Genomic DNA, 27,744 nt, shown 5'->3' with positions numbered 1-27,744 from the left:
GTGCCTAAATTAATGTATATAAAACAAAAAATTTGGAGATGTTTCTGTTTTTCATGAAGAACTTCATTTGAGGGCTTACAGGTCAATATGTGTGTGATGCACCTTACAGTAATTTTTTTTTTTTTTTAGAAGGCTGCCTTAGCAATGCAGCTCTTACAGCAGTACATGTTAAATCATCTCCAATTTTAAAAAAAAGTAGTTATGGTAAAAAGGGCCATTAGGTAACCCCTCTATCCCTCTAACCTTGCCTCTTGCAAAATGTAATTGAAGAAATAAGAGAAAAAAGGAATCTCATTTGGTTCTGATCCCTTGCAGAATTTGTCATTCTGTAGTCAGAATGCTCAGTGTATGTGATTCTGAGTTTCAACATTCAACATTTCTTTATGTGTTGTGATGTTAATTAAATGTACTGTGTTATAGAATTGACTGTTACTTAGCATTTCAGACTCTGTAGGTTTTGTTCGTTCTTCAAAATATAAATAAAATTACTTGGAAGGAAAATATCTAAGTAATAATGAAACATTAACAAAGAATAATCATCCTGTTTTTCAGAATGTGCTACTCAGGGAACCACTGTTCTCTGAGTAGCAACAGAATTATCATTTTGGGCATATTTACCTCTTCTGGTCCTGGGATCTGTAATCATTATTGTCATGAATGAATTCAGTAAAAGTTACATATTTGTTGTGCCCCCGTGTTCATTCCAGTTGTACCCTTGTTGTAATACCCCCCCCGGTTACTCCCCCTGTTCATTCCAGTTGTACCCTTGTTGTAATACCCCCCTAGTTACTTCTCCCACTGTGGATGCCCCCCCCATGTTCACTAAGGTTGTACCTTTGTTATAATATCCCCTGTTACCCCTCCTTGAATCCCTTTTACTGGTACCCTTATTCAGTCCCTCGGGTATTGCCTCCGCTGCTCCCAAAATGGCGGCCGGAAACAGCCTCGGCAGTATGCAAATGAGGTAAAGCAGAACAGAATCCAACAAAAGGGCCTGGAAACACCAAACCAACGTGGAAATTCGAGGAACCAAGTGACTGGACTTAGTGGGGAGAGTTCCCCCATACCCTCAATCAAGTTTTGGAGGTCACCACCACCTAAGGTAACCAGACCGAGATGAGGACCCCAGTCTACGAGCCAGGAGACGTCTTCCTAGGCACGCCCTCGAGGACGGAAGCCCCAGTTCTGCTGTGAAGCACAACTGTTCAGCTCCTCCTCTGCGTCGCCGAAGGGAGCAGCGGCGGTGTGCGCGACCCCTCGGGCCCCCACCCAGAGCTGATCACCTAATAAAGGCCTTTTTAAAGGAGCTGGTCTCCTGGCCCATATTTTACATCAATTATGACTATTTATTGGCCTGTGTCTCTTGCTCTCCTCTCGATTACATTTGAACATTTCTTGTATTGAAGATCACAGACTCACAGAATGCTTTGGATGGGAAGTGACCTTAAAGCTTAGACTGTATTCTTAATTGTTCTTAAAATATTGGCATGTAACTTTAAATCTAAAAGCAACATCTTTCTAGATCACCCACACTACTGATTTGCAGAATTTATGGGAAACAAACTGAATAAAATGGGATTGCTATGGTTTATTGCCAGGTTTCAGTGATAAAAATGGAAGTCTTACAGAATGCATTATTAGTGGACCTCAGCTATTAACTTTTAAATTAGAAATTCAGTAATTGACAAATGAACAATATGTGTAAATGAAGACTCATCAGTGTGTGGAATACTTTTAAAAGAACGGAAATTGATGTTCTATGGCTGGCATCAACCGGCTGCTTACCTTAGGAAAAGAAATAAGGTGCGTGCAGGAGATGGAGCACGTTCTTTACAACTGTCAGGCTGAAAAGGGCTAAAATGCATTAAGACCTCTGGATCTGTGAGAACCTCTTAGCCTGGAAGGAGCTCTGCAGGGCTGCAAAGTAAAGATGACAGCTGCTTAGATCTCTTTGCTCTTAGAGCTGTCTTCCAAATATATTCTTGTCATTTAAATCTATAACATAATTGTAATGATTAGAATTTGCTGTGGTATTTATCCTAGTTTTGACTTTCTGCTTTTGAAGGTTGCTCATTAAGAAATACAGATTGCAGAAAGTGTCTGGCATCAGAGAGTTCCTCAACTCCATCCACAGAGGCAGAAATGCAGCTCTGCATGCTCTGTTGGCCATTTTGCATTTGACAGTGGTGCAGCCTGATTTCTGTAAATATTAAATACTTCATTTACTTATTAAACATTAGGGCTTATTAAGCAGGGCAGGGAGATGGTTCACAGTTTTCTGGGCAGTCATATGGTTGCTGGAGATGTACGCTGGTTGTGGAGCTCAGGATATAAACACATTTTATTTACATTTGGGCACTGTGAATCAGATCTGCAGCTGGTGCAGATCAGTTCCAGAAATACAGACACTGCTGTGTTAAGCTGTCCATTAGAAAAGTAGACATGGTGAATTCTAGATTTATTCTGAGCAAAAGTGTGCTTTGTTCAAAAGCTTGAAGATTTCCTTGCTTGCAGTGAGATAAATAGGATCACAGGTCTGCCAGAGCCTGGAGTGCTGTGTCCAGTTCTAGGCCCCTCAGTTCAACCACAAAAGAGTAAAGGGACACACACGTGTTATGCATGTGAGAGAAAAGGTATAAAGAGCTACGAGGAGAGAGGTGGTGGTGTTGGAGCTAGGTGTGAGAGGAAGGAGTCTGTATTGTGTGGTGCTGCTTGTGGGATTGCAACAGAGAAAAGGCAGAAGGCTTTAATACACTGCTGATGTTTGCTGCCATCTTCGGCGCCAGCTTTTTGAGTCCACCGTCCATCAGGGGACAGGCATGAAAGTTTTTAGATAAGAGACTGACACCTTCTATTCAATTAGCATCCCCTACAAGGAGTGAGTGACAACATCGTGCCACCCTCCCCCAGGTTACTTGAGTTCATTGTGTTATGAATAAGAAACTGGTCATTTCTAAAAGATTACAAAGTGTTTACTTAATGGCCAGTTGTTAAGCGATTGTTAATTACCCATTGTTCACCCCTGGTTAATTACCCCTTGTTCAGCCCTTGTTAATCACCCCATGTTCATTCCCTGTTAACTACCTATTGTTCATCTCCTGTTAGAAATCCTTTTTTCCTGTCGGGTCGGGTCTCACCCCTGCTGCTTCCTAGAAAATGGCACCCGGGATTGTGAGGAGGAAGTGACATCAGAAGCAGCATGCAGATGAAGAAACACACAGAATGAAGCACTAAAAACCTCTAAAACAGCGAGCCACAATGAAATTGAAGGACTCAAACTACGGCAAATGGTGAGCAATCAGTCCTAGTGTCCGCGGGAACCTTTCTAATGTCTCACTTTAACCACCAGAGATACGTGCTAGAATGAGGACCCCTGACCAGAAGTCAAACTGTGGAATCCTGCCGCTCCTGTGAGGATGGAATCCCTGCCTTTGCCTGTGTGTCAAGCGGACAGAGCTGCACTCCTCCTCCTCCGTGCCACTCCGGGAAGCAGCAGTGGCAGCGTGTGTGTGACCTGTCGGGCCCCCACCTGAGCTGGTCACTTTAATAAAGGCATTTTAAAGGAGAATGATCTCCTGCCCTTTTTCATATCAATTGCATGCCCCAGCAGGCTTCCTGGTGCCTCTGAGTGCAGATCCAACTAAGGTCATGTCTGGAGATAAAATCCTGAAGTAGCTCCATAGGAGCTTTGTTGCTTTGTCCCTGTGAGTTATGCAGTGCCAAAGACTGTAAACATGTAGGTTTCTAACCAAACTTGCATATATTATAACCCTTTAGACCTGCTTACATTTTTTACTGTGACGCCACGCCTGATCCCGGGGTAGGAAGCCTTCCAGCCGGCTAGTTCCAGTGCTTCCTCCCTCGGACTCGTGCCACGAGTGGCCGCTCCCCGCCTCAGCCACCGGCTGGCAGACGGTAGTGGCTCAGCCACAAATCAGGATCCCTTATGGCTGAAGTTGGCCAGTGAAGCAATCCACACTGAGGGTTGTAGTAAAGGAAAAGAGAAGGGCCCTCGTATGTGTCTCCAAACTGCCTTTATTCCATCCCCGAACACAGGGAGAGAGAGAAGATGACACACTGTAACAGACAGAGGCACACTCAGAGGGAGGCAGTGACAGGAGCCTCGAATGGGCTGTACAGCAATTTATAAAGGGAGGCAGTAACAGGGGAGGGGGATTACTCACGGACGAACCAGGGGTTCTCAGGGGAGGAGCACAAAGTGGGATTACAATCCACAGTGACCAATAAGGGGATAAAGGGGAGGAGAATATCCTTGTACAACCAGTGGGGAGCTAGGAATTACATGACTGATAGGGAAGGTTCTGGAGAAAGGGGAAGGGCTTACAGTGATTGACAGGGAGCAGGGGCAGGGTTTCATGGACTGACATCGAAGAAGCTGGAAAGGGGCTAGGTACTTGGGCTGATGGATAGGTATAGGGGAAGGATTTAACATAGGACTAAACCATTTTTATGAAAACTGGGGTACAAACCATTACAAAAACATCAGACAATCTCTTAAATAAACCTCGGAAATACACTACTACATTACTGCATTGACAATATGTAACTACTGTATTAGCAATACGTTTAGTCATAATGATCCACATCATCAGTGTCACACATCTCACACCTGACCAAGAGTCTTCTTTCTATGAGTCTGCCACAATCCCCAGTGTTATCTGGGCCAAAGTACCACCAGGGTAATGTGTTTGCTATCAGACTGTAATCCATGATCATCATAAGGGTGCCTTTGGCTTCATGATATGGGTTTAGAGTATTAGCCATCCAATTCCAGTGGCAAAGGGACATGGTGGGACTTCAAGTAGTGGTTAAGGTGGGCTATAAAAGCTCCTGGTGCTCAACAGAGGTGGACAGAATCCAGTTCTCTGTCCTGAAAAGCATCATCTGGGAAAAGACTGTGCAAGATCTCATGAAATTAGCACCATGCCTGGATAGAGAGCTCAGCCTTCACAGATTTCTTCACACAGGACATTATTCTCCCTGCTTTATTGGTAAACAAGCTGTGCCAATGCCGTTCCTCAAGGTTCTTATCACTCAGTAGGTTCTTCAAAGAGCATCCCAGTTTCAGAAAGAATTTCAGGACTGAACTTCTCAAGGTTTGTCTTCTGAAGAATATGTGGATGATTCAGTTTCTTTATCCTCAGCTGAATTCGCAAGGTCAGCAGTACCACTGGAGAAGAAACCACATGATTCCCTTCATACAGCTATAGAAATAGCAAAGTTTTGTGTTTTTTTAAAGAACTATTTTTCCTGCTTAACGTCTGTAATCCAGAACAGGAGAGAAATGCTTAATGGAATCATGCACCAATAAGAAAAGTAAATGAGGGCTATTATGAGTAAAGCCATTTGCAAATCACGTGGAACTTTGGAAATAGTGGAACTTTAGGAAATGCCAGAAAATTTTGTTCTTCCTTCTTCTGGGTACATCTCAGTGAGTGTTTTTCCCAAGGGAGGAGGAGCACACGAAATACAGGCAGCATTCAGAACATCTGAGAAGGAAAAAAATCAAACTAGAGGAGATGCCCTGGAAGCTGCAGGGACAGTGGGCATGTGCCAGCACTGCCCTGCTGACCACAGACCCTTGCCAGCAATGACACAGGAGCCCAGTGATCTGGGGGAGAATTTGCACCTCGCCTTCGCTGCGGGGAGAGAGGCAGGGGAAGGAGCCGTACCCGAGATGTTGCAGTAAACCGCTCGCTCGTAGACCTGGGGCTTGAAGGACACGCTGATCTCAGCCGAACAATTCGGCCCGATCTCGCCCTCCTAGAGCAGAAGGAGACAGCAAAACATTTCTCTTCAGACATCACATTTCTTGGGTTCAACCACAGTCCCGTAAGCTGTTCTTCAGAGCATCAGTGACAAGCAAGGAGTGAGTAACACTCATCAGTAACACTGAGAACAGTTTGGAAGCTTTAGTCAGGCTCCTGCTGTTGGCCAGGAGCCCACAGGCAGAAACGCTTTTTGCAACCAGCTCTCTGACCTCACCAGAATGCAGATTACTTCTCTCTTGGCACACAAAGCCAGCTGAGGCAGGGATCAGTCAAGTGACCTTATTCAGGGATGAGGAGGAAGAAGAGAAGCAGGAAGGGAGGTTCTCAGCCATCAGTTACCTTCGGCTCAAGGCAGAAAATGTCATCAGAGAACAGCATGGGATCTCCTCGCACCTTTGCCACCTCAGTCTGGAAGCTGCAGGTGGGAAGAGCAAAGCATTCTCGGCAAGTGGTGTCCACTCTGCACTCCTTCAGAAAATAAGACAACTTGTCCTCTTCCTCCTGACACAGCCTGCAGCCACAGGAGAGACAAACTGAGCAGGTGGTTTAATAAGCCCCACATCTTTGCAGAGAGAAGTGGAAGTGCAGGAGCAGCTCTGCAGCAAAGGGCTGACCCAGAGCCATGGGCTTCCAAATGGATCAGAGGATCGATCACTTGTTCACTCCACACTTGCAAGCTCAGGAAAGGTTTCCAAAGCCAGCAGCCCTCAAGAGAGCCTCCTGGCTCAAAGCCTCTGCCACAGCTGAGGCAGAATCCACCAGCCACCTCAGGCAGCTTTTCCTGACACAGAACTGCTTGGGGGAGGCAGCTAGAGATGGGATGGTTTACTTACCCTAAGCCATTCAAAAGCACCAGTATCTCCTGAAGCCATACATTAGTTTTACCCTTGGGCAAGGGATGTCACTGAAATGGATCTTTCAAACCTACCTCAGCTCCAGCTGATCCTCCTCTTCCCCAGTATCAACAGCCTTCCACTGGAAGGGGGCTGTGATATTACTGTGGTTGTGAATGAGCACGGTTGTGCGGTTTGACATGGTGATGTACGTCTTCTCAAGGGTCACAGTATTCCTGTGCAGCCTGATGTGGGCATCCACAGATCTTCCATGAAGGCTTGTGTGGGTGTCTTCACCTGGAACAAAGCAAAGGGGAGTCTTTGCTCCGCTCACTGGCTGATGGAAGCACAAAGAACAAAGTAAACCGCAAGTAGCAGAAGAAAGTGTCACAGCTTTTAGCTGAATGAGCAGTTCCATGGATCAATACATTTATCACAAGCTGAGAGCTGCATGTGCGCAGCATGATGATGTCCTGGACAACCTGCCAGCATTTCACCCTCTAGAACAGACCCCTACCAAAGGCTCCCTCATTTCCAGAGCTTTCAAACCTTCATTATTCCCAACCAACTCCTGGGACTCATCTGGGCTCAGATTCAGTACCAAGCTCACCAATCCTGTTGCAGGTGAGTGTTTCCCAGGTGAGATGCAAACAACAGATACCAGACTTGCTCTCTAGAAATGGCATTTATAAGGAGCTCTACAATGATCAAGATGACAAACTACATGACTACAAACTAGATGACTACAAAATGAACACCATGAAAACTATCATCATCTCCCTCTTTAAACCCACGGCCACAGCAGCCTTTCTGCTTAGAAAGGGCTCTGCTCTGAGGGAGGCACAGAGTGTCCTGTAAAGGGCCCAGCACTCACCTGTGTCAAAGTGCATGACAGGGGACCTGGAACCATCACCAGTCTGCAGTGGCTGAAATCCCACTGTCACCTGCATGGTGTCACTGACGCCCAGAGCTCCCGTGGCTGGAATGACGGAGAAAGGGCTGCAACACAGAGATAGCAGGACTCTTGGGAGAGATTTGGGGATGCTATCCTTTTTGCAGCTTCGTCATTGCAGCCCCCAGCGACAGCAGCAGTGTTGCTGGCCGCGGCCATGCTGCTTGCCGCTACACTTCCAGCCAGGACATCTGCGGCCGGGCCCCCAGCCACCCCCATGTCTGGGCTTCTAACCAGCCCCTCAGCTCCACAGTCCGCAGTCAGCCCCTCGGCTTTGGAGCCTTCGGCCAGCCCACCACTCCCTGCTGCCTGCAGGCTGTTCTCCCTATCCCTGCATGGGGACAGCGACAGCAATGAATGCCAACGGCCAGTCCCCCGGCGGGGGTGTGCCCTGGCGGCAGAATGCCGGCACTGACAAGCGTCAGTCCCTGAGTAATCTCTGGACTTTGCCCCCCTGCTGGGTCACCGTGGGCCCCAGGAACCCTCGCCGCTTTTGGGAAGCAGTTAAAACGCGAGCTTCAGAAATGGGGGTTGGGACCTGTTGGACAAGGTGGGGATGCTGAAGTGTGAAGCTGACACCACACTAGGTCCCAGGGAAGGAGCCACGTATGCCGGTCAGACAGTTAATCTAGCATCAGTGGAGAAGACACAGGTGGTTCAGGAAGACAGTTCCACCACAAGGAGAGGTTTAAGCTTATCTCATGTATAAAGCTGTCCCAAATTCCGGACACGCTGACAGGCATGATGTGATTGCCTGGCGGGTGGTCCAAGATCTGCAAGATAAGGATGCTCTATACAAGTTATGCACGTTCTTAGCTCATGGTATCTTGAAGCGTGTTCTGGACAAACAAAAAAGGGGAATGCCTGGGGAAACCCCACATAGTCAATTGGAAAAAACTTTATATACAATCAATCATCTTACAGTGCCACAGAATTCAGAGAAATCTGTTATTCTAAATCATTTTGCACTCTTCAGGTGAGACACACCTACCTCAAGTGAAAGTCCAGATATGGGACCTAGCCACTAGTAAATGGGAGGGCCTGTACAACCTTTTCACTTGGGGACGCAGGTATGCATGTGTTTCCACAGATACTGGAGTACAATGGGTACCTGCGAGCTGTTTCTACTCTGATTTGCTACACCAAAAACAGAATGTGGCCAACAGGCAACCTCCGAACGATGATCGAGATGTTTGTCGACCATCAATCAGATGGCCCCTCCACGAGTGGGGAGTGAACATTCCATCCTTTGTTTTTGAAAAAGGACTGTTGACAGGCTAAGACTATCAGTTCTTTGAACAAATTAATGATAAGTTGTTACTGTGTTAGACTTAGTATTGAGATTGTATTGGAATAGGTAACATATTTTAAGATTAATAATGTATTTCTTCTAAGAGGGAAACACAAGATTTGATCTCTCCGACCATTTCAAAATGGTGTCCGATTGAGGTTCTGAGTGATAACTAGCAACCGCTAGAGGAACCTCTGGAGCTGTGTTTGTTCTCCTTTCTGCAAGGATCCTCGCAGAGGATTACAAACACCGCCTCCTCCTTTAAACAAAAAGGAGGACCTGTGGATGTGACTGCCTGGTCAGAGAGCAAGAATAGCTTATTATCATAAACAACCTGCAGGTGGTGTTTTCCTACTCTCTGTTTTCTTGTTTTTCTCAAGGATTGTTTATAAGAAAGACATCTTGTTATTTAGCCAATCAGGTGAAATGTATTGATTAATTGACCAACCAGGTCTATCTGTATCAGAACAATGTATAAAAAGAGGATCCATAGTAAAGATTCGCGCTTTATGCAAACCGGGCTTCTGGAGAGTCTGTGTCGTTTCTTACTCAATACTGACAAAAGACTCCACAGAAAACACAATTCTGCTAAAGAGTATCCTTCTCCTTTCTGCAAGAGGCCCATCACAGAGGACATAACCAGGGTGATACAGAAAGCTGCATCAAGAGCTTGTGGGGGGAAGGAGAGTTCTTTGTTGAAAGAGAGTTGTAATGTCTATGAAAATTCTGTGCAGTGACAGAGCTCTTGTAAGAGCTGTAAATTGGTACAATGCCTTCAGGTTTAAATTCAAGCTAGAAGCATCCCTGCTCCCAGACCAGCAACCTTTCTGACACTATTCTTGGACTGCAGCTTCAGAAACAGGCAGAACAGACCTCAGCTTGGAAAACCTAAAAGCTCATTTCGGGTTCCCCAAGCAGATTCAGGAACCTGTATTATACATGAAAACACTTACACGAAAAAAACAAGAGCCTCAAAAAGGCAAAACAGCTTGGTAATTTGTAGAATGTAACTTTGAACAAAAATAAAATGTGTTAATAGATTGTTCTGAAGATTACATTCACAATTTTCCTGGTGATATTGTGTACTGTATTGTAACAGTGGGTAACAATTGGACATAGCCAGTAGGATAACTGGACTTGCTTTTCAAACTTATTCTTAGTATTTGTAATAAAAAGGTCTTTGTTCATTAAAACGAACATTGAAAGAAAATAAGAATTTAAACTGAATAGAGAATTTCAGACTGTGAGAAGAGAAAGAGGAGAAAAAAAAAAGGGGGGGGTGGTTTGATAAACAACAAGTATTCTGCTTAAGAATTGTGCAAATGCAGCTAGCACAGAAGACTGTGTAACTAACTATATACAAGCTAACTTTTAGGCCAAGGACAACCGGCAAAGAAGATAAGGAGCCTTCATCCCTATGACCACCAAGGGCAGAGAGAAAAAGGACCCCCTAGCAACCAATTGCACCGGCGCAAAGTACACCGAGAGAAAATACGTCAACCGAAAAAAAGGGGGGACTATAAAAACAAAAAGGTCAAAGGGGGAAGGTGCGCCGTGGCAGAGTGGAGACTCCCCGGCCGCCCAGCGCTGGTTTTTTTGCTTAATACCGCTTGCTTAATAAATTCTTGTTAATTGATTTATCTATAATTAGCCTCCCCAATTGAATTTGTCCATAACAGTATTCATTGAATTATTCATTGAATTCTCATCCTTTTTTACACTTCATTTCTGCTGTAAACTTCAGAGACATTATTTCGCAAGCTTCTAACAAGTTACTCTGGATCCATAATTACTGAGACCAAATTGAGTCAAAATGCCAAGTGGGATTACTCTTTCTCAAAGCCTGGAGTCACATAGAATGAAGCAGTACTTAAATCATCCTGTGCATCCCATACACATAACAGTCCAGTTATTGACCATGTGCAATAATTTTTTTTTACTTTTGCTACAAATTAAAGAATAAGCTACAAGTAATATTTTGAACCGGTTTAAATTAAAGGATGGCATTGCAATACCCTAAAAAATTCTAAGGGTACCAAGTGCTGGTGCAGTAATACAAGAGAACTGTAAATGTGTATTATTAGTTGTTATTCATATTAGGTAAAAAGGGCTCAACTCAGCTTTACAAAGCAGGAAACGAGTCATGGAGAGTTGAAATGATGGAGTTGGGACAATATAGCCAGTCTGCTTTTTGTGAGAGATGCTCTTAAGCAGTGGCAGTAGTAATGTACTCATCTCTTGTAACTTTGCTCCTTGTGATCTACTATCCACCTCTGCAATTTTTTCTGCTTTTTTTTTTTCTTTATTTCTTCAGCGGAGTACCAAAAGGAAACACAGAACTTCAATGTTACTACCAACATTATATATTTTTTTTCAAACTAAAAAATACTCAGAGCTTTTAGAAAACACAACAGAAGTGCTGGAAAGTATAAACAGTACAAGATATTGAACAGTATTTTTACATTATACAACATCAGCCAAACAAATGGATAGTAGGGCCTGGGGAACAAGGATATAAATTAAGTTTTGTTAAAAGGGCTTATTTTGGTCTCTATGTGATAACTGTCATCACCATGATGTAAATACTTTAAGTTTTCCTAAGTTGTATTATTTCGCAAACAGCTATGATTTATTTAATTTCTGTTGTGCTCATCACTGAATTATCTGAGCACAATCTCCAAACAAGACAAATGGTAAAGTAGCAAAGGGCTGCAATAACTGAGCAGCCAACAGGATAAGCCATATTGGCTTTACCAAATACTCTGTGAGTGCTTTCCTTTCTTTTCCTCTTTGGTTTAAAATGCAACACATTTTCATTACTTCTGATGACTCATTTCTGAAATAAAAAGGCAGTAGCTGTTTTTGGCAGGGTAGTTGCATTTACAAATTGGCTCACCTTGTTGGCAGTAGAACTGCATTTTTCTTATAAAAGCTGCTCATCAGCTTGAGTGGGGAGAAGGCGCAAAAGGATGAGAGAGGCTGGTGGAGCTCTGATGGTCTGAGGATCCAATGGTGCAAAGAGCTGGAAGCTGAAATACCTTTTAATGAGTTCAGGGTCATTAGGGAAAGGGAGTGTGTGCCTGAAACCTCAGTTCTGTCAGCCATATTCACCTAGTAAAAGGGTTTTTATCCTGCACCTGTGTGTGTGGCCAGTGCCAAGGGATGGCAGCTCTTTCTGTTGTGGGGGCATTGCAGCCTCCAACTGCAGAGTATGCAAATTGAGCTGCATTGAAAGGTGTTCTCCAGGGCTGGTCCTGCTTAACATCTTAATTGATGATCTGGAGGTAGGGATTGAGAGCACCCTCAGTAAATTTGCAGATACCCAGTTGGGTGGGAGTGTGGATCTGCTGGAGGATGGGAAAGCTCTGCAGTGAGACTTGGACAGACTCCATCAGTGGGCCAAGGACAAGGGCGTGAGGTTCCCCAAGGCCAAGTGGCACATCCTGCAGGTCACCAGCCGCCTCAGTGTGAGGCCAGGTGTGCCCAAGGGGGCAAGAGGCCAATGGCACCTGGCCTGTATCAGCAGCAGTGTGGGCAGCAGGACCAGGCCAGCGCCTGCCCCTCTGTGCTGGGCACTGCTGAGACCACACCTCGAGTGCTGTGCCCAGCTCTGGGCCCCTCGTGAAAAAGGGCACTGAGGGGCTGAGTGTGTCCAGAGAAGGGCAGCAAGGCTCACGAAGGGTCTAGAAAACATGCCCCATGAGGAGTAGCTGAGGGAGCTGGGTTTGTTCCGTCTGGAGAAGAGGGAGGGAGGGACCTCACCGCTCCCTCCAACTCCCTGACAGGAGCGTGCAGTGAGGTGGGGCCGCTCTCTTCTGCTGGGCCTGCAGTGAGAACCAGAGGAAGTGGCCTCACGTTGAGAGGAAATTCAGGTTAGATTTTAGAAAAACAATTTTTCACTGTTCAGGCGTTCAGGCCTGGGAATAGGTTGGTCAGGGAGGTGGTGGAGTTGCCATCCCTAGAGGTGTTAAAGAGGCCTCTGGATCTGACACTGGGAAATGGTTTAGTGGTTTAGGGTTTGCAGTGGCAGTGCTGGGCTGACGTTGAACTGGATGGTCTTAAAGATCTCTTTCACCCCTGACGCTTCTACAATTCCAAGTGCTTCCCGCCTGGCTGAGCGGAAAGCTCAGGGCTGTCCCGAGTCCGAGGGCGGCCGCGCCCTGAGGCGCTCGGGCGGCGCTGCGGCTGCGGCGTCTCCTGAGGGGCCGGGCCGGGCGCTGCCCTCAGCCGGCGATCCCACCCCTCAGTCCGGCGATCCTTCAGTCGGGCGATCCCATCCCTTAGCCCGCAGATCCCACCCTTCAGCCCGGTGGGGCCTCCGTTGTCCTTCAGCCTGCAGATCCCATCCCTCAGCCCGGCGATCCTGTCCCTCAGCCTGGCAATCCCACCCCTCAGCCCGGCGATCCTTCCGTCCAGCAATCCCATCCCTCAGCCCAGCGGGGCCGCCGCTGTCCCTCAGCCCGGAGATCCCACCCCTCAGCCCAGCGTTCCCATCTCTGAGCCCGGCGATCCCACCCCTCAGCCCGCAGATCCCACCCCTCAGCCGGGCAGCGCTCGGCAGTGGGCACCCTCCTCGCCCTGGCGTCTGCCCGGAGCCACCCGCGCCGCCGGATCACAGGTACCTGAGCTTTGCCCCATTTCCCCCCTCGGGACTCCCCAGCCCTCCCACAGAAAAATGCAGCTGCTGTTTCATCTTTAGACTGTTGCCTTCCCCCCCCCCCCCCTTTATATTTTAAATCTTTTATATGTTCTTTTCCTTTTCTATTTGGGCTGATCTGGAGTGGTTGCTAAGACTTCAAAGTGGAGCTCTGATAATGAGCTGTAAATCATACACGGCTCATCTGAGGGAGGAGGGTGCGAGGGAGCTGAACTAGACCAGCACACTCCCAAGTCCTGTTCCACAGCGCAGCGTCCTCACGGCCTCAGCTGCTGCTGTGGGGTTTGGTTTCCACAGGACGCCAACAACCCGCACTTCTCCCCTCTGGGGTTTGGTGCCTGGGTTTCGAAGGGTAAGTCCCGCCGAGGCTGGCTGGTCTACTGACCGTGCCAGCCATGTGCTCTAGCGCTGCTGAGCGCACACATTGACAGATCTGCACTTCTCCAGGAGTGGTTTCTGAGGTTTGAGGCGATGTTACTGGGTTATTTTCCATAACTGATGGAGAAGAGTTTTATATGCAACATTTGCCTGATGTTTATTGAAGCAAATCTAATTGCTTGTCTTTCCACCTTGCCCTGTGATGCAGCAACAGAGGGTGAGCTATTTGCATCTCATTAATGTAGGCTGGCTTATAAATACGATTTTGTGTACCTTCTGTAGGTTGCAAAAGTAAAAAAGATCCAGGTAAGGCCAGGATGTGTCCTTGTATACATACAGTTTTAAACCCTTTGTGCTTCCTCTATTGTATAATTGTATAAACATGTATTAAATTAAACTCTTCTGAAATGCAAGTAGCTCCAGAGCAAACTCATTTTTACAGCCTTCCTTTTGTTTGGGTGGTTTTTGTTTTTTCTTAGGCTGGCGGGGTGGTGGCAGTAGTGTGATAAACTGTGGTAACTTATTTGTTCATCAAAAGAATTGGAATATTAAAGGAGGAAAAATAAAAATTAAAGTATAAGGGACTAGCCTTATACTAGCTTGTAGCAACTGCTACAAACCGCAAGGCTATAGATATATTGCAAAACCACAAGATTACAAGTATGATTAATCACCATATAGGGAGCTTTTTGTAGCTTTTTTTTCAGACACAGACTAAGAATGTCGGGGGATGGCCGGAGCTGATTATGAAATCAGCGACCACCAGGCAACGGCCACCGGACTAGACAACGTAGGAGTGCTCCAGGTACGCCCATCACTGTCCGGAGCCGATTGTGAAATCAGCGATCACCTGCCTCGACACAACGCAGAAACGGCGCAGAGAGATGCTCAAGCTACGCACACCGCTATCGCAAAAGACACGAATGAAGAAACCTCCAAGAAACTATAAAAAGAAACTGAATAAGGGAGTGGGGTGTGGGGCACTGCAGTGTGGGACACTGCAGGAGGGGCGGTTTGGAGGCCCCTACCCACCCAGCGCTGTTTTGCTTGCTACTGCTTGCTGTAATTAATAAAATGCTAATTGACCTTAAAAAGGCTGAATCAAATTATTCGCCTCAATTTATCACAGTAGGACAAAAAGAGGTGAGAAAGGCTTGCAAGCTTTTCCTTGTTGTGGCAGGGTTGGATTTGCAGGAAAATGAAATGCATGTCTGTTCTCACTTCTGAAAGGCTGCAGGGAGATGAACTCTCTCAATTCTCCCTCTCTAACAGAAGCAGCAAAGGAATGGGAGCGATCAGTAACTCCGAAGAGAAAGCAGAGCTGGCTGTCTTCATTAAGATGCCAATGATTCTGCTTTGAGCCTTTGCTCCACTTTGAGAAGGAAAACGAATCCATTATTAAGCTGGATTCAGCACTGATTTAAAGTTTCTACCTGGAGCGAAGTAATTGTTTGAGAAATTGTAATAGGTTACTGTGATGCTTGCATCACCCTTCTGTGTTTGGGACTTGGGGCATGTTTGAGGGAGCATCTTTCTGCCTCCAAAGCTGAATGTCACTCTGCTGCTCTGCTCTCAGAGGCTGCCATGTTGGGTTTGTGAAGAATCAATGCTGTGGGGTTTTGTGGGTTACATGGTTCATGTAATGTGACAATGTCTTTGGTGAATTTAAATGAGTTCTCACTGTAAGCAATATGTCTCTGTGCTCATAGCCTTTGGTTTGATCAGTACTGCCAGAACAATGCTGATGGTTTGGTGGCTCCTTGAGCAGCAGGAGGCTGAGTGTTTGATAGTGTTCACGCCCTAAGTAACATGACTTGGTCTTAGTGGCAGTTGTTGGCTGATGGCAAAGTTGGCCACTCTCTTTAGGAAAATTGGATCAGCTTTGCTGTGATCAGTGACGCAGAGCAGGGGATATTCCTTACTGACAGTGCCCCTCAGTAATAACATGGAATGACCTGATTTCTGCAGAATGTCCACCTTCAGATGATGATAACCTGGTAGTTAGAAATGCAGGGTTATTATAAAATACTGTATTTCCAAAGGAAAACTTTGCCATACAAGAATACACTAAACTGTGTGTGTGAGAGATGACAGAGTAAAAGCAGAAAACTGGAAAAAGTGCATTTTAGAAGAATGATGTCATTGATACTGCACATATTACAAACACTGCTAATCTGAACAGAACTGAAAACACTTTTTCCTTGCTGTTGTAGAACAAGAACAGAGATAAAACAAAAATGAACACTCAAGAGGTGCAGGTAAATCAGTGTGGTAAGATATCTAATATAACTTGTCATTATAGTGGGCATCAGTTTTACAAAGTTTTAGTAGACTGTGATAGGCCTGTTGTGGGGTGGTGAGCAGTTGGGAAAACGTGCTTTTTCCTGGTTGCCACATTTTGGATGCTGTACTGGATGCGCAAAGGGTAAATCAAATGACAAACCTACACACACAGTAAAGCACACCACCACAAAGTCACTTCTTTTTTTTTTTAATTTCCTAAAATTTATCCACATTTTTATTGTTTTTATTGTATTTTAACTTCTTTAAGAACCCCCAAACCTTGTAAGGGTTTACAATAAACAATACCTTCTGTCAGTGTTAGAAATAATTATCAAAGAAGTCTTTTAATTATACCCCAAAGACTAAGAACCAGATTTTCCAAGTCTGTTTATCCACCTAGGGTTGTATGAGGATATTTTGTGTTACGTCTTCAACCACCTGATTGAGGGCTCTGCTGCTGTGGTGCGTGATTTATGTCTCCTGTAACTCAGTACCACGGAGCAGCTTTGTGCTCTTGGACTCTTTCTTTACTACTCCATCGATTTTCAACTGTATTCGCACTCTGAATATTTTAATGGCTGTGTATTATTTACACTTAATGCACCTTGCAATTGTGAATTTGATATTTAGTAGTTTACATCAGACTTACTAAGAGTTACTAGTAATTAAAGGCCAGAAATACTAAAAGGAGGTTGTTACTCTGCAAAGGAAATCATGCTCAAATAACAAACTATAGACAGAAATATTTCTCGGTTTGTTGTTTGTGGCTGAATAGAAGTGATGTAGCTCCAATTTGGCTCGCTTTTCCCCCTTTTTTAAAATACATGTGCATACTACATTTTGGACAAGTTTATTCCAATACTGACTAGATTAATACATAGAAGATAAAACAATTTTAATGAAGTTTTTTGTGTTTGCTCCTAGACTTGAAAACAGATCTAAACTTACTACTTGAATGCCTTAAATATCAGATGGACTGCCCTCTGTCTCAGAAGGAGGCTTTGATCACTATCTATTCCATTTGCCAACAAAACAGTAAGGAAGGCTTTTCCTTGGAAGCAATGCAGTCATTTATGTTCACCATGTATGCTAAGAAACTGGTGGGCACTGTAAAAATGTCTAAAGGACATAAGGTTTGAGATGTTGGAAAATCTTAGAAGCCTTTCATTTTGCAGAGAAACAAAAGCAAAAGTTTGTGTTCTTTTTTTCCTCTTGTAGGTGAAGCGAGCGAATACTTTCGAGAAATTGGTGGTTTGATGTTTATAAATGACCTTGCCAAGTCGAGTGCTCATGGCATCGTGAAGGAAGCAGCTTTATTTACATTGGGGATTATTATAGAGAGTAATGGTAATAAAAATAATAGTGTTTGTATTTCTGAGTGCACTATGGCCCCCGTCATTACTTGTGCTCGTGCTTTGTCTCAATTTTCTTTTGGTCTCACAAAATGAGACTACAGGGTTGTCAGTTGGAGCAAGGGCAATGAAGGTGCCCCAGTTGCCCTGTCCATCCCCAGATTTGATCAGTGCCTTGTTGACTTGTGCACTCAGGGTGTCTTCAAGTTACCAGACACCCGCACTCCCCCTCTCCCTCAGCAGCAAGTGTTCAATGACTCCTGGATTGTTCCAAAGCTTGCCAGGGTCCTGGTTGGTGCAGAACTCACTGCGGGGGGAAGCCCTCAGTCACTTCATAGTCCTGCCCTGTCTCCACTCCCCACATACTGGCCACAACTGAGACTTAATAATTTAGGATTATGAGTGGCTTACTTTAGGACTTAACGGTTTTCACTTTCTGTTTTCAGTGTATTGTCAGCAGACTTTGTGTACTTCTGCATTGTTTGAAGACCTCATTTTATTTTTAATTAAAAAGGATTCTGGTGTGAACTTGAAAAGAATGTCTGTTTATGTCATCTTAGTACTGGTTTCAAATAATAGTAAGTTGGGTTTTTTTCTGTCTTACAACAACACTCCTTTTCTGTTTGCCAATCTGCAGTACAAAATTTGGAACATTCAATAAGTAATGTTTTGGTGAAGTTAATTTGTAAAGATGAATGTTTGCATGTAACTGAACCTGAATTGTCAAAGTAGGTCACTGCTCACTGGGTTTTCCTTAAACAGCAGAACGTGGTTTAGTTCTAAAACTACAGTTTGCCAATGCAAACCCATAATTTCTGAGAGTGTACAGAGAGACGTAGAAAGGTTATTTACCAATATGTTGATATGATTTTGTATTTCCTTCTGGGGAGGATATGTGCTTAGGAAAGGGAATGTATGTATGTAAATTAAACTTGTTGTTAAGATTTTGTCTGCAACTGCATTTGTCTCTGGAGTCTTGTGTGTATTCTCTTTTAGAAAACGGGCAAACCTGTGTCAGAGATACAGGCTGCATCAGCCTGCTGCTGCAGTTATTCAGGTAAACAGGGTTGACATTCAAACAGACAAATAATAGACTGGTTAGCAGCTATGTTTCTTTGAGTATTTGGGACTTGTTCGCATTGTCCTTAACAGAACAACTCTCTCCACCTCTGAGAAGAACGTGTCAGATGAAAACACTGATCCCTGCTATCAGCTCTGGTCCTCAGTGTGCAGCACTCTCTGTGCCTGTGTCAACAACCCCCAGAACGGTAGGTGTTGCTCTGAAAATTGTGAAAGAACTGCAGAGATAGTCTCCGAATCGGTAACACTTTGGTTTCATTTTTACTGTTCAGCTGAAGTTTCATTTCATTGCCTTTTGATTTGGGGTCATTTGTTTTTACTTTTCCAGAAGATAATCAAAACATTTGCTGTTCGGTTTTTCCCTATGCCAAGGAGTGGCTCGAGAGTTGCACAGAGCCTGAGATAGTTCGTCCCATTTGCTCATTTCTTGGTCTCACAGTTGCAAATAACTGTAAGTGCACCTGAAGCTTACACAGTTCTGCAGTTGATAAAAGGAGGTTTAATTAGAGAGCTAAATGGTTTTTTCTTTCTTGTCAATCTCTACAAAGTCCTTTGCTGTTCTTCCAGCTTTTACTCTGACCACTGTATTCCACCATCTTTACTTACACTACGCTGTACGCAAGTCCACAAATAGCCCCAATCTGGTTACATTTGATAGGGTCAGTAAAACTGTTTGGAGCTGTTTGGATTAAAAGTGTGTCTAAATTAAAGTCCTTATTACATGACTGAAAACAATGACTTAGGTAGAACTCAGGCATGATGTTTGCCATTTGTGTGCACATATTAGGGTCATGTTTTCCTGTAACTATTTTATATGCAGTTGCTACATTTCTTGAGATGAATGTATATCCAGCTTCTGTTGTTTAAGAAATGTAATGACTAAGACATGCACAGAAAAACTCTGATGGACTTACTTGGTGAAATGCTAAAAGAATTTGCAAACTCTGTCACTTAAATCACATTTTTTCTTTTTTCCACTAAGCATATGTGCAGAAATATTTTGCTTCTATCGGAGGCTTGGATACATTAGCCAAGGTTCTCCTTGAGCTTATGCATGATTCCTGTTTGAGTCACTCCAGCGTGAAACTTGCAGTGGTAGTAACAAAGACTCTGGATGCCTGCATTGCTAATAACTGTGAGCGGAAAGACATTTTTTATCTATGGTAATTTAAAAATGCAATTTTTAAAGTCTTGTGCTGGTGGAAAAGTCGTAGAAATGAATGCTTAAAGGCAGTTAAGTTCTGTACATCCCAGTGGATGTTGCAGTGTTTTTTAAAATTCAAAGGTGTAAGTGGGGAGTGATTCAGTTCATCTGGGGTGGATTGCTGTCCCATTGTTGCTAAAATAAACACGGTGAAATTTAAACCCTACTGAAATTTAAAAATAAGATGCTACAGCTTGTGCTGAGTAAGTAAAGCTGAGCTCTGGGCCTGGATTTGGCCAGTCAGTTTGGATCCTGGAGTTAGGCCTATGCCTGAATAATAAATTGTGTAGCTTTGGGAAGCTTTAGTAATTCAGAGGTGGAGCTGAACAAATGTGGTGTTTCTGCCCAGCACACTCTGCTCTGGTTTGCTGGCTGGGTACTGCTCTCCTGATGAGGTCTTGTGTATTCCACAGAAGGTTTGCAGAAACCTGTGATGCTGACGAGCCTGTGCTGTGGCCATGGTTGGTGTATCTCACACTTGTGCCATAAGAGCTTCAAATGGAAGTTCACAAAAGTTTAAAAGCATAAACCTGCACCAGTTCTGAGGGTAGTTTCAGGTCAGCTGGGTGTGACAGGACTAGGCCTCAGCATGGATGGACTAGCAGTGGTGTTGCCAGTGCCAGGAAGGGCTTGCCCCCTGCTCTTTTTATGGCAGATACTCTGTGTGTCAAAGCTGATCCAACTCTCTCTGGCTCCGTGCTGGAGCAGATAAAGGATGTGGAGAAACTCAGCAGGGATCTCCAAAGCTTGCACAGTGCAAAGCCCTCGTTCATCAGATCTTCTGCCTCATCTCCATGGAGCACAGAGGCTGGGAGGATGGGCAGGGCTGGATTTGGGAGCAGCACAGGAGGGATGGGGTAATCTGAGCTGTTAAAGGTGGAGCAGGGCAGGGCTGAGCAGGCCCAAGGCTTTGAGGGGTTTGTAGAGTTCCCCCAAAACCCAGCATTTTATCCTTGGATAATTCCTGTACACTCATGATCTACTTTATTTTCCTTCCAATTATTTTAACAAACAGCTGCCATGGGTGTTGTCTTGGCAAAGTATCACACTGTGTCAGAGCTGCTGAAGCTGCTGTCCAACGAGACACTGAGCACAGGAGAAAAAGTCAGTATTATTCTAACAATTGGACACTGTACTGAAGTTTGTGGTAAGATTTGCTTTTTCTTTTTCCTGTCTGTCAGCTTCTCCTAAATTCTCATACACTGACTCCTCCAGTGGTGTCACTTCATCAAGACTGGAACACGAGGGAGAGTTCTATTAAACAATACAATGTCAATGTTCAGACAAAAAGTTTTTAACAATGTTCCATCTTTAAATTTTAAAGCTTGTTAGCAGGAAGTGTCTTTAGTAGCTTTGAAAAAAGTAGACGAAATATGCAAGAATTCAGAGCTGGGCTTAGGGGTCACAGGGAATAATTAATCCCGACCTGAAAGCTACTGCAGTCCAGACGTAGCAAATGAGTTGTCTTGAGCTCTCTTTTTCATGGTCCTTGGCACATACAGCTTCTGTCCACTGCTTACAAGGCCAGTAATGTTTGTAAGAGCCAGGTAAGAGCATTGGTTTTCAAGACACAGATGCAGTAGGTAGCCCTGAAATGTTTTTGTCACGTTCCTCAGGGCTTGCCCAAGCATATCTGGTACAAATACAGCACTTCAGTCGGTATTTTGTGGCAGTGCAAGCAAAGAGAAATGGAAGTTTATTTGTACTTCTCACGTATGTCTTTCTCATGTACATTTAGATAAACCAGAAAAAGGCCTTATGTTCAAAAATTCTGGTTGGTTTTCATCTCTGAGCACCAATAACATGTTCAATAATTAGCTCAATAGGTCATAAATTTATTTTAGCAGACTTTTTTCATGAAGAATTAGTGAAACAACTTAATGGAAAATGTCTTTTGAATAGAAAAATTATTAAACCAACAGAAAAAAGGTTCCTCTTAAAATGTCAACACTGTCAAAAAAGGTTTAATTTTTTATTTCCTTTTTTATTAAGTTTAAAGAAGAAAGAACTATGCTTAGCAAGTTATCAGTTATATGAATACGTATGCGAATGAGATCACAATAAAAATGTAGCTAATTATGTAATAAATGAGGAGAAACAGATTGGCGAGACCAGGATTAAACTACTAATTTTATTTTGATAATTATAAACCTTGAGATTTTGATATTTCTGCATCTCAGGCCTCACAGAAATGTCACATATCTACTCCAAGAGCAGGTAATGGAAGAGGAGAAATACAGGAGTCATTATTCCAATGTTTTAGGCCACAACTAAATGAGCTTGGAACTCCATCGAATAAATGGTCTCAATCCTTCAGTTCTCTTACAGAAATCTGAGTTCTGGTCAAATCATCCTGTGTGATGTAAAGCTCTCCTGCTGTCACTGCAGCAGGCTCGGGTCTGTAGTGAAAACCCCTCTTTCTACAGAAACGTGCAGAAAGTTGCCAGTATTGGCTGCTAAAGTTACTGTAAGGTTAAGGTGTGTGGGGCTGAAACCAAACCTTTTCCCTTACCATGTCCTGTTCTAGAAGAAAACCAGTGTGAGCTGCTTCAGAACAATGGTCTGCCACTTATGATTCAGGTATTGACAGAATCTCAGGACGAGGAACTCATCAAAGCTGCTACTTTTGTGCTGCAGAACTGCAAACAAATGAGTAAGCTTGCTGCTGCTGCTTTAAAAATGACAGTGATTGTTTCCATCTCCGTGTTCTGCTGATTCCACAAGTGATTTTAACTGCAACAGCTTTGTAATTCTGTGTACTCCAAAAGATGTTTGTTTTCTGCACAGAAAGTTGCTTATTTGTTATCAAGAACTGACTTGGGCAAAAAAAAGAAGTAAAAATTCGAACAGTGTTGCAAAAATGTGTTTGTGAAACTTCTCCACGTAGGGCCAGTTCTTAAAGCTTTCCGATCTATAAATTGTGTGGAAAATATGAACATTGTCATTTAACACCCAGTGGATACTCTCTTCCTGGGGATGTACCACTAGAGGGAGAGAATAAACCAGGAGATAATCAAGCCTGAAATCACTGTGTCTACATTAATTTCCAATATTAAGAAATCTTGATTTTTTTTTTCTGAAGTAGGATGTATTTTTTAGGCCCCAAGTTCAGTTTTTTATTAATTATCTGTACAATACCACCCATGAAACAGAGAGACCTTGTCCTTTAATCTCTAGAGCATGGAGGGTGTGCAATTGCTAATCAAGAAAAAACAAACTTGTATCTACATTTCTGTGCTGCAAGCATAACTGAGAGGTTTGTGTGAGATTGAGGGGGTGTGTGGGAGAATGGATTGTGAGAGAATAGAGACAGTGCTGCAGGCAGTCTCACCCCTGATAAGGTGCAGCTGTGTAAAACAGGTGACCCGGGTAAGGGAAAAGGAGCACTGGAAAGCTGAAGTGCACTGACCAATGACAAGGGGGTAAAAGGGCACACAGGTGTTATGCATGGGGCAAAAGGGTATAAAGGGCTGTACTGGGGAATAATGAAGTGCTGATGCTTGAAAGCATTCATGGTGTCAGTCTTGTGTCCTCTGTCAGGGGTGTGGGGATTTGTAGTGTCCATTAATTTGGAATTGGTTTTTAAAAAAAGCAGAGGCTCATACTGGTCAAGAACCCAGAGTTAAGTCAGTGAAAAAGTCTTTTTTTTTTTTTTTCACAGCATCATTGTGCAAACAGTTTGTAGGAACTATAATTGCAAGTTCACCTCTTACAACTGCAGCTTGTATTTCAAGTGTGTTAGCATTTATGTATAAATCTAATTTTAATAAACATTGTTATTTTTCATAAAATTATTTGGGCTGGCCCTCGGCATACAAAAATATAAGAAATACTTTTAAAATGTTAATTGATAAAAGATTAACTATTAATGTTGTTTCATATTTTTTAAAGCTGAACAGTTGTCTCTGAAATTATATGATAACTCATTAAATGTGAAGAATGCAGAAGAATTGGACGTACAAGTGAGAAAAAGATGTCTGCAAGACTACTGGAAGAAAGCAAAAGAAATTTTACACAGAATAAACTCAATTGAAAAACAGCAAGATGAGGTTGGCCTATTTACCAAAATAGGATAAAACTAATCACATTTTTCCAGAGTTTAAGGAGAAAGCAAAAGTAAATCCTTAAGATAATTTCATTGTGAGTAAAAAAGCCCAGGAAAAACGTTGGATTTGTGTGAAACTACAACCTGCAACATTTATCATTATTGTAGATCAGACTGAGTTACAGGTGTGCAGAGAATGGAGGCATCTGTATTGTATGAAGTATTCTAGCTTATTGTAAACCCAAATTTTCTGAGAGACAGAAAAAGAAGGTGAATTAATTTTTAATTGCTGGACATTCAAACCTATAATTTTATTATTTGCATGCATGAAATGCTCAGGGTTATATGGCTGTAGGAACTGATTTACTGATCTGTCCCAAAGGGTGGATATTATACATTCACTGGAATAAACATATAGCAGAACACCCAACATGACCAAGCCAGGGGCAGATCTCAAACTCCCTCCTCTTGCAAGAAGGAAGAGCAGCACACCTCTCAGACAAATAGAGGATAACATTTTTGGGCATGCTTTGTATGACTTCTATCTCTTCTTTCTCCTTCTAGAATGATAAAAAGAGAACTGGTTTGTTTTTTTGGTGGTTTTTTTTTTTTTTTGAGAGGAACTGTCTGCACTAAATGGGAAGGTATGAATGAGCATCTTCAGCTTTTAAAGGGAAACAACTGTTCTTGTGTATCTTCCAGGAAATCCATCTTTATTAAGATTTTGATACTGCATACTTCCAGCCACTTAACACTCATTTAAAATGCTGGGATTTGAAGCAGAGAATAATTCCCACTGATCTCAGTGGAAACTTGAAGTGATCAGTGATGACTGCTCCCAAAGATCCTATTCCCCATTTTATCCCAGAATGCCCAGAAATTAACCTAAACTGACTCATTCAGTGTGGCTCTAGAATACTAGTGCTTTACATGGAGCAATATCTAGATCTGACACAGGTGCCTTTATCACCATATTTTAAGCTGTCATAAATACTTACAGAAAGACTCTTCAGAAAGTGCCAAAGTAAAATCAGTAGTTGAAGTGACATCTCTTTTGAAAATCAGTGCAACTTCCTTGTAACTGAGGGTTTTAGTGTGCTTTTCTTGGTTGTATAATTAGCTGCAAATTGCCATTTAAGTCCTCTCCCCTCCCCTCCCCTCCAAAATGTGTTAGTAGTAGAGGTAGATAATGACTGAAGGAGAGGTGGAACGACAAGGATTTTTTTCTCCCTTCTTTTCAAATTAATACATATTACATATAAAATAATAATTAATTATGTTACTGGGCTGACAGGTTGGTATGCTCTAGTTTAATCCACTGACAGTCTGGTTTTCCTTTCAAACATGAAGGATAATTTATTTTTTTATCTCTTTCAGGACATTATTGAGACTGGTAGAACAATGAAAGCTCTGCTTTCAAAAATGAAAGACAAGAAACCAAGGATGGTAAAAGTCGTAAGGTACAAGGATATAGCCACTAACTAACATATTCAACTCATTTGGGTGAATAGTCAGTGTATGCTGACAGGTGCTTATTTGGCTTGAAGTTTGGGAGGGGAGGAAGCAAATGCAGGAGGTAATCCTTATCCAGCTGCTGAAAAATTAAGTGTTTCTTAAACTGGGAAATTTACCCGTGCACTACCATCTTCACTGCTCAAATTCATAAAAACAAGGTTTTATGGCTCTTCCCATGTAGTCCATAAAGTCTGATGGATTCCCTATTTCTTACTTTATGTTTGAAGGAAATTCATCTCTTTCCGTAGGTTTTCTAACACCACCTCAGTTGCCTCAATACTAGAATGACAACACTCAGAAAATTTCTTAATATCCTCAATATTTCTTAATAGTTTCCAGAATCTAAGAGTCTGTCAGCACTGGGAAGGTGACTTCAGGTAGCATTCTCGATCTGCTTTTAGTAGATCTCTAAAAGGAAATTTTGTGGAACATCCCTTGTGTCTCTTAAGTAACCGCAATGCTTTATGAAAACAGTTGCTTTAAGCATCAGTTATTCAGACAGTCCTTCTAGTAACTCTCCAGGAGCTTCTCAGTTTCTTCTGAAATGCACAGGCAAACCAAGAATAGATGTAATTTTGCAGAAGAAATTGTCCTTTTCTCCCTCCCTCCCACCCGACTAAAATCATTATCAGCCACTTGGACATGCTTCCCCCACTGTGCTATTCTAGTGTCCTGAGACATTGCTGCATGGAAGGGGAAAGATCAGAGACACAGGATTGAAGGGAACTGAATACAAAGTCGAGCCACTTGGACATAAAGAATGAACCTAGATCAGAGCCTTTGCTTCTCCCTCCACTATGAGGCTGAACACTACTTTTTTCTGTGCAATAGATCTCACTGTTTTAATTAAAGTGCCTGATTTTAGATGCTTATGGGGAGACATGGCAGAATGGAAGTCTACAACTTCGAGCAAGACGTATTTTAAAAACCAACCTTCTCTGCTCTGCCTTACAGCCTGCTCGTTAAAAGGACACATCAGAGTCCAAGTTACAGACCAGACTGGAAGTATCATGTTTTTCTTGTATTTTTTTTCTGTATTTTCCAAAACACAGTCCTGCAATTTCACTTCAGGCAGCACATCTGACAGCTGGCACCTAAGTTTCACGAAGGCCAAGAGAAATGGGGAGAAACTACATAAAAAGCTAATGACCAGCTATGCTATCCTGAGACCTCATGACCACCTTCTTTTTTTCCCCTGGTTGGCCTGAGTGCAGGTTTAGCTATTTCATAGACAAATTTAACTATTGAGATAGCAGAAACAGAATCAAACCTTAACCGTATTTTGCTTTGCTTTGACCCTAGAGGGCATTTGTTTTGACTCCGTATTATTAAACTTGCCTTGTTTCCAAACTGAAAAGTCCTACTGAATCACAGTTCATCTACTTCCACTCAAGTAAAATCTCACTCCTTTTCTCCTCTCCCAGGACTAACTCATAACTAGGTTTTAAACAATTATTTTGTTAATAAGAATCATTCTCTTAACACCTTAATTATATTACTGACTCATGAGAATGGTTTGGATTCTAACCTCTGTCATCAATTTACAGCTCATATTCTTAAGGAAGCACCCTGAAAGAGATGATGCCCATTACTCTTAGCTCAAGTATGTGCTGAAAACCACCTGTGCACTTAAAGCTACTTACACCACTGAAGTATAAAAAGAACTGTATTTTTTTACAGATACAGGCTTTGAAATTCCAGATAAATTTGTGGTTGGATATGCTCTTGACTCTAATGAATACTTCAGAGGTCTAAATTGAGTTGGTAATGCAATATAGGTGCATAAGAAATGTTTGTGCTTCACCTTTTCATAATTCTGCTCCACAAGTCTCATAGCTCAGCCATACTGCAGGACATTCTGAACTCCCAGGATGGCGAGCAGCATACAATCTGCGGCCCCATCTGAAAATAAAATAACGTGTAATTTGACTTTAATTGGATATTTGTCTATCTTAGTTCAATCCTATGTTGCTCTTCTGTCACCAAGTCTTTAAAGCGGCCGTGCAGGGACTCTCTGTGAAGGTTTTCCATACACTTATGGATAACGTGGCTGTAAGGTCTCTCTTCCCTTATTCCATTACAGCTTCCTTAGGCTGCACAGTAGTAGACTTAGGAACATCATAAACTAATAGGGTTGGCCTTTTTTTCCCTCTTTTGTTTTCAAAAAACTTTCTCAATTCTGGTTAACCCAGGAAGTTTTTCACTTCTAAGTCTTTTTACTAAGACAAACCAGTTCTGCTGAAGACACAAAGAATCTGTGCTATTGCTCAGCAGCATGAAGGTGAATGCAGTAATTTAACAAACCTAAGTTCTTTAGAATATAAAAACCTATATATTACAGATAAACTTGGAAATAATATTA

The 27,744-nt window shown here is 43.0% G+C and overlaps 2 protein-coding genes across 14 annotated transcripts; one reads left to right on the top strand and one right to left on the bottom strand.

Annotated features, from left to right (window-relative positions):
- Positions 1 to 4,028: 4,028 nt before the first annotated feature.
- Positions 4,029 to 11,973, bottom strand: LOC128793522 (hydrocephalus-inducing protein homolog). 2 transcript variants are annotated; one of them, XM_053952782.1, is made up of 6 exons: positions 11,765 to 11,973; positions 7,500 to 7,624; positions 6,721 to 6,922; positions 6,132 to 6,303; positions 5,694 to 5,784; positions 4,029 to 5,510 (listed from the first exon to the last, which is right to left on the bottom strand). In XM_053952782.1, the coding sequence occupies exons 1-6, from the start codon at positions 11,971 to 11,973 to the stop codon at positions 5,404 to 5,406; spliced, it is 906 nt and encodes a 301-aa protein (XP_053808757.1). In that variant the 3' UTR covers positions 4,029 to 5,403. The 2 variants fall into 2 exon arrangements, with proteins under 2 accessions (XP_053808757.1, XP_053808758.1); XM_053952783.1 differs by lacking the exon at positions 7,500 to 7,624 and having other exon boundaries at positions 11,765 to 11,846.
- On the top strand, positions 11,276 to 26,476 carry LOC128793520 (telomere repeats-binding bouquet formation protein 1-like). 12 transcript variants are annotated; one of them, XM_053952770.1, is made up of 15 exons: positions 11,276 to 12,152; positions 12,654 to 13,486; positions 16,117 to 16,174; positions 17,111 to 17,221; positions 17,405 to 17,533; positions 17,985 to 18,116; positions 18,535 to 18,595; positions 18,691 to 18,806; positions 18,947 to 19,069; positions 19,601 to 19,753; positions 20,838 to 20,969; positions 22,350 to 22,475; positions 23,714 to 23,871; positions 25,245 to 25,327; positions 26,337 to 26,476. In XM_053952770.1, exons 3-15 carry the CDS (start codon positions 16,141 to 16,143, stop codon positions 26,464 to 26,466), a joined length of 1,488 nt encoding a protein of 495 aa, XP_053808745.1. In that variant the 5' UTR covers positions 11,276 to 12,152; positions 12,654 to 13,486; positions 16,117 to 16,140; the 3' UTR covers positions 26,467 to 26,476. The 12 variants fall into 12 exon arrangements, with proteins under 12 accessions (XP_053808745.1, XP_053808750.1, XP_053808746.1 ...); XM_053952775.1 differs by lacking the exon at positions 11,276 to 12,152 and having other exon boundaries at positions 12,162 to 12,740; positions 16,117 to 16,161; XM_053952771.1 differs by lacking the exon at positions 11,276 to 12,152 and having other exon boundaries at positions 12,162 to 12,740.
- Positions 26,477 to 27,744: the final 1,268 nt, after the last annotated feature.

This window comes from Vidua chalybeata, chromosome 11, assembly GCF_026979565.1.
Source record: "Vidua chalybeata isolate OUT-0048 chromosome 11, bVidCha1 merged haplotype, whole genome shotgun sequence".
Classification (NCBI taxonomy): Eukaryota; Metazoa; Chordata; class Aves; order Passeriformes; family Viduidae; genus Vidua; species Vidua chalybeata.
This window is presented reverse-complemented; position numbering and strand designations above follow the sequence as displayed.

Coding starts and splice junctions, on each gene's coding strand:
- LOC128793522 (XM_053952782.1), bottom strand. CDS start 11,973: ATGGCTGACAGAACTGAGGTTTCAGGCACACACTCCCTTTCCCTAATG. Junction 6,304..6,720: donor GAGGATCAGCTGGAGCTGAG/GTAGGTTTGAAA, acceptor CTGTGGCTGCAG/GCTGTGTCAGGAGGAAGAGG. Junction 5,785..6,131: donor TTTTCTGCCTTGAGCCGAAG/GTAACTGATGGC, acceptor CTTCTGCTCTAG/GAGGGCGAGATCGGGCCGAA.
- LOC128793520 (XM_053952770.1), top strand. CDS start 16,141: ATGAACACTCAAGAGGTGCAGGTAAATCAGTGTG. Junction 17,534..17,984: donor GATTATTATAGAGAGTAATG/GTAATAAAAATA, acceptor TTCTGTTTTCAG/TGTATTGTCAGCAGACTTTG. Junction 18,807..18,946: donor TGTCAACAACCCCCAGAACG/GTAGGTGTTGCT, acceptor TTACTTTTCCAG/AAGATAATCAAAACATTTGC.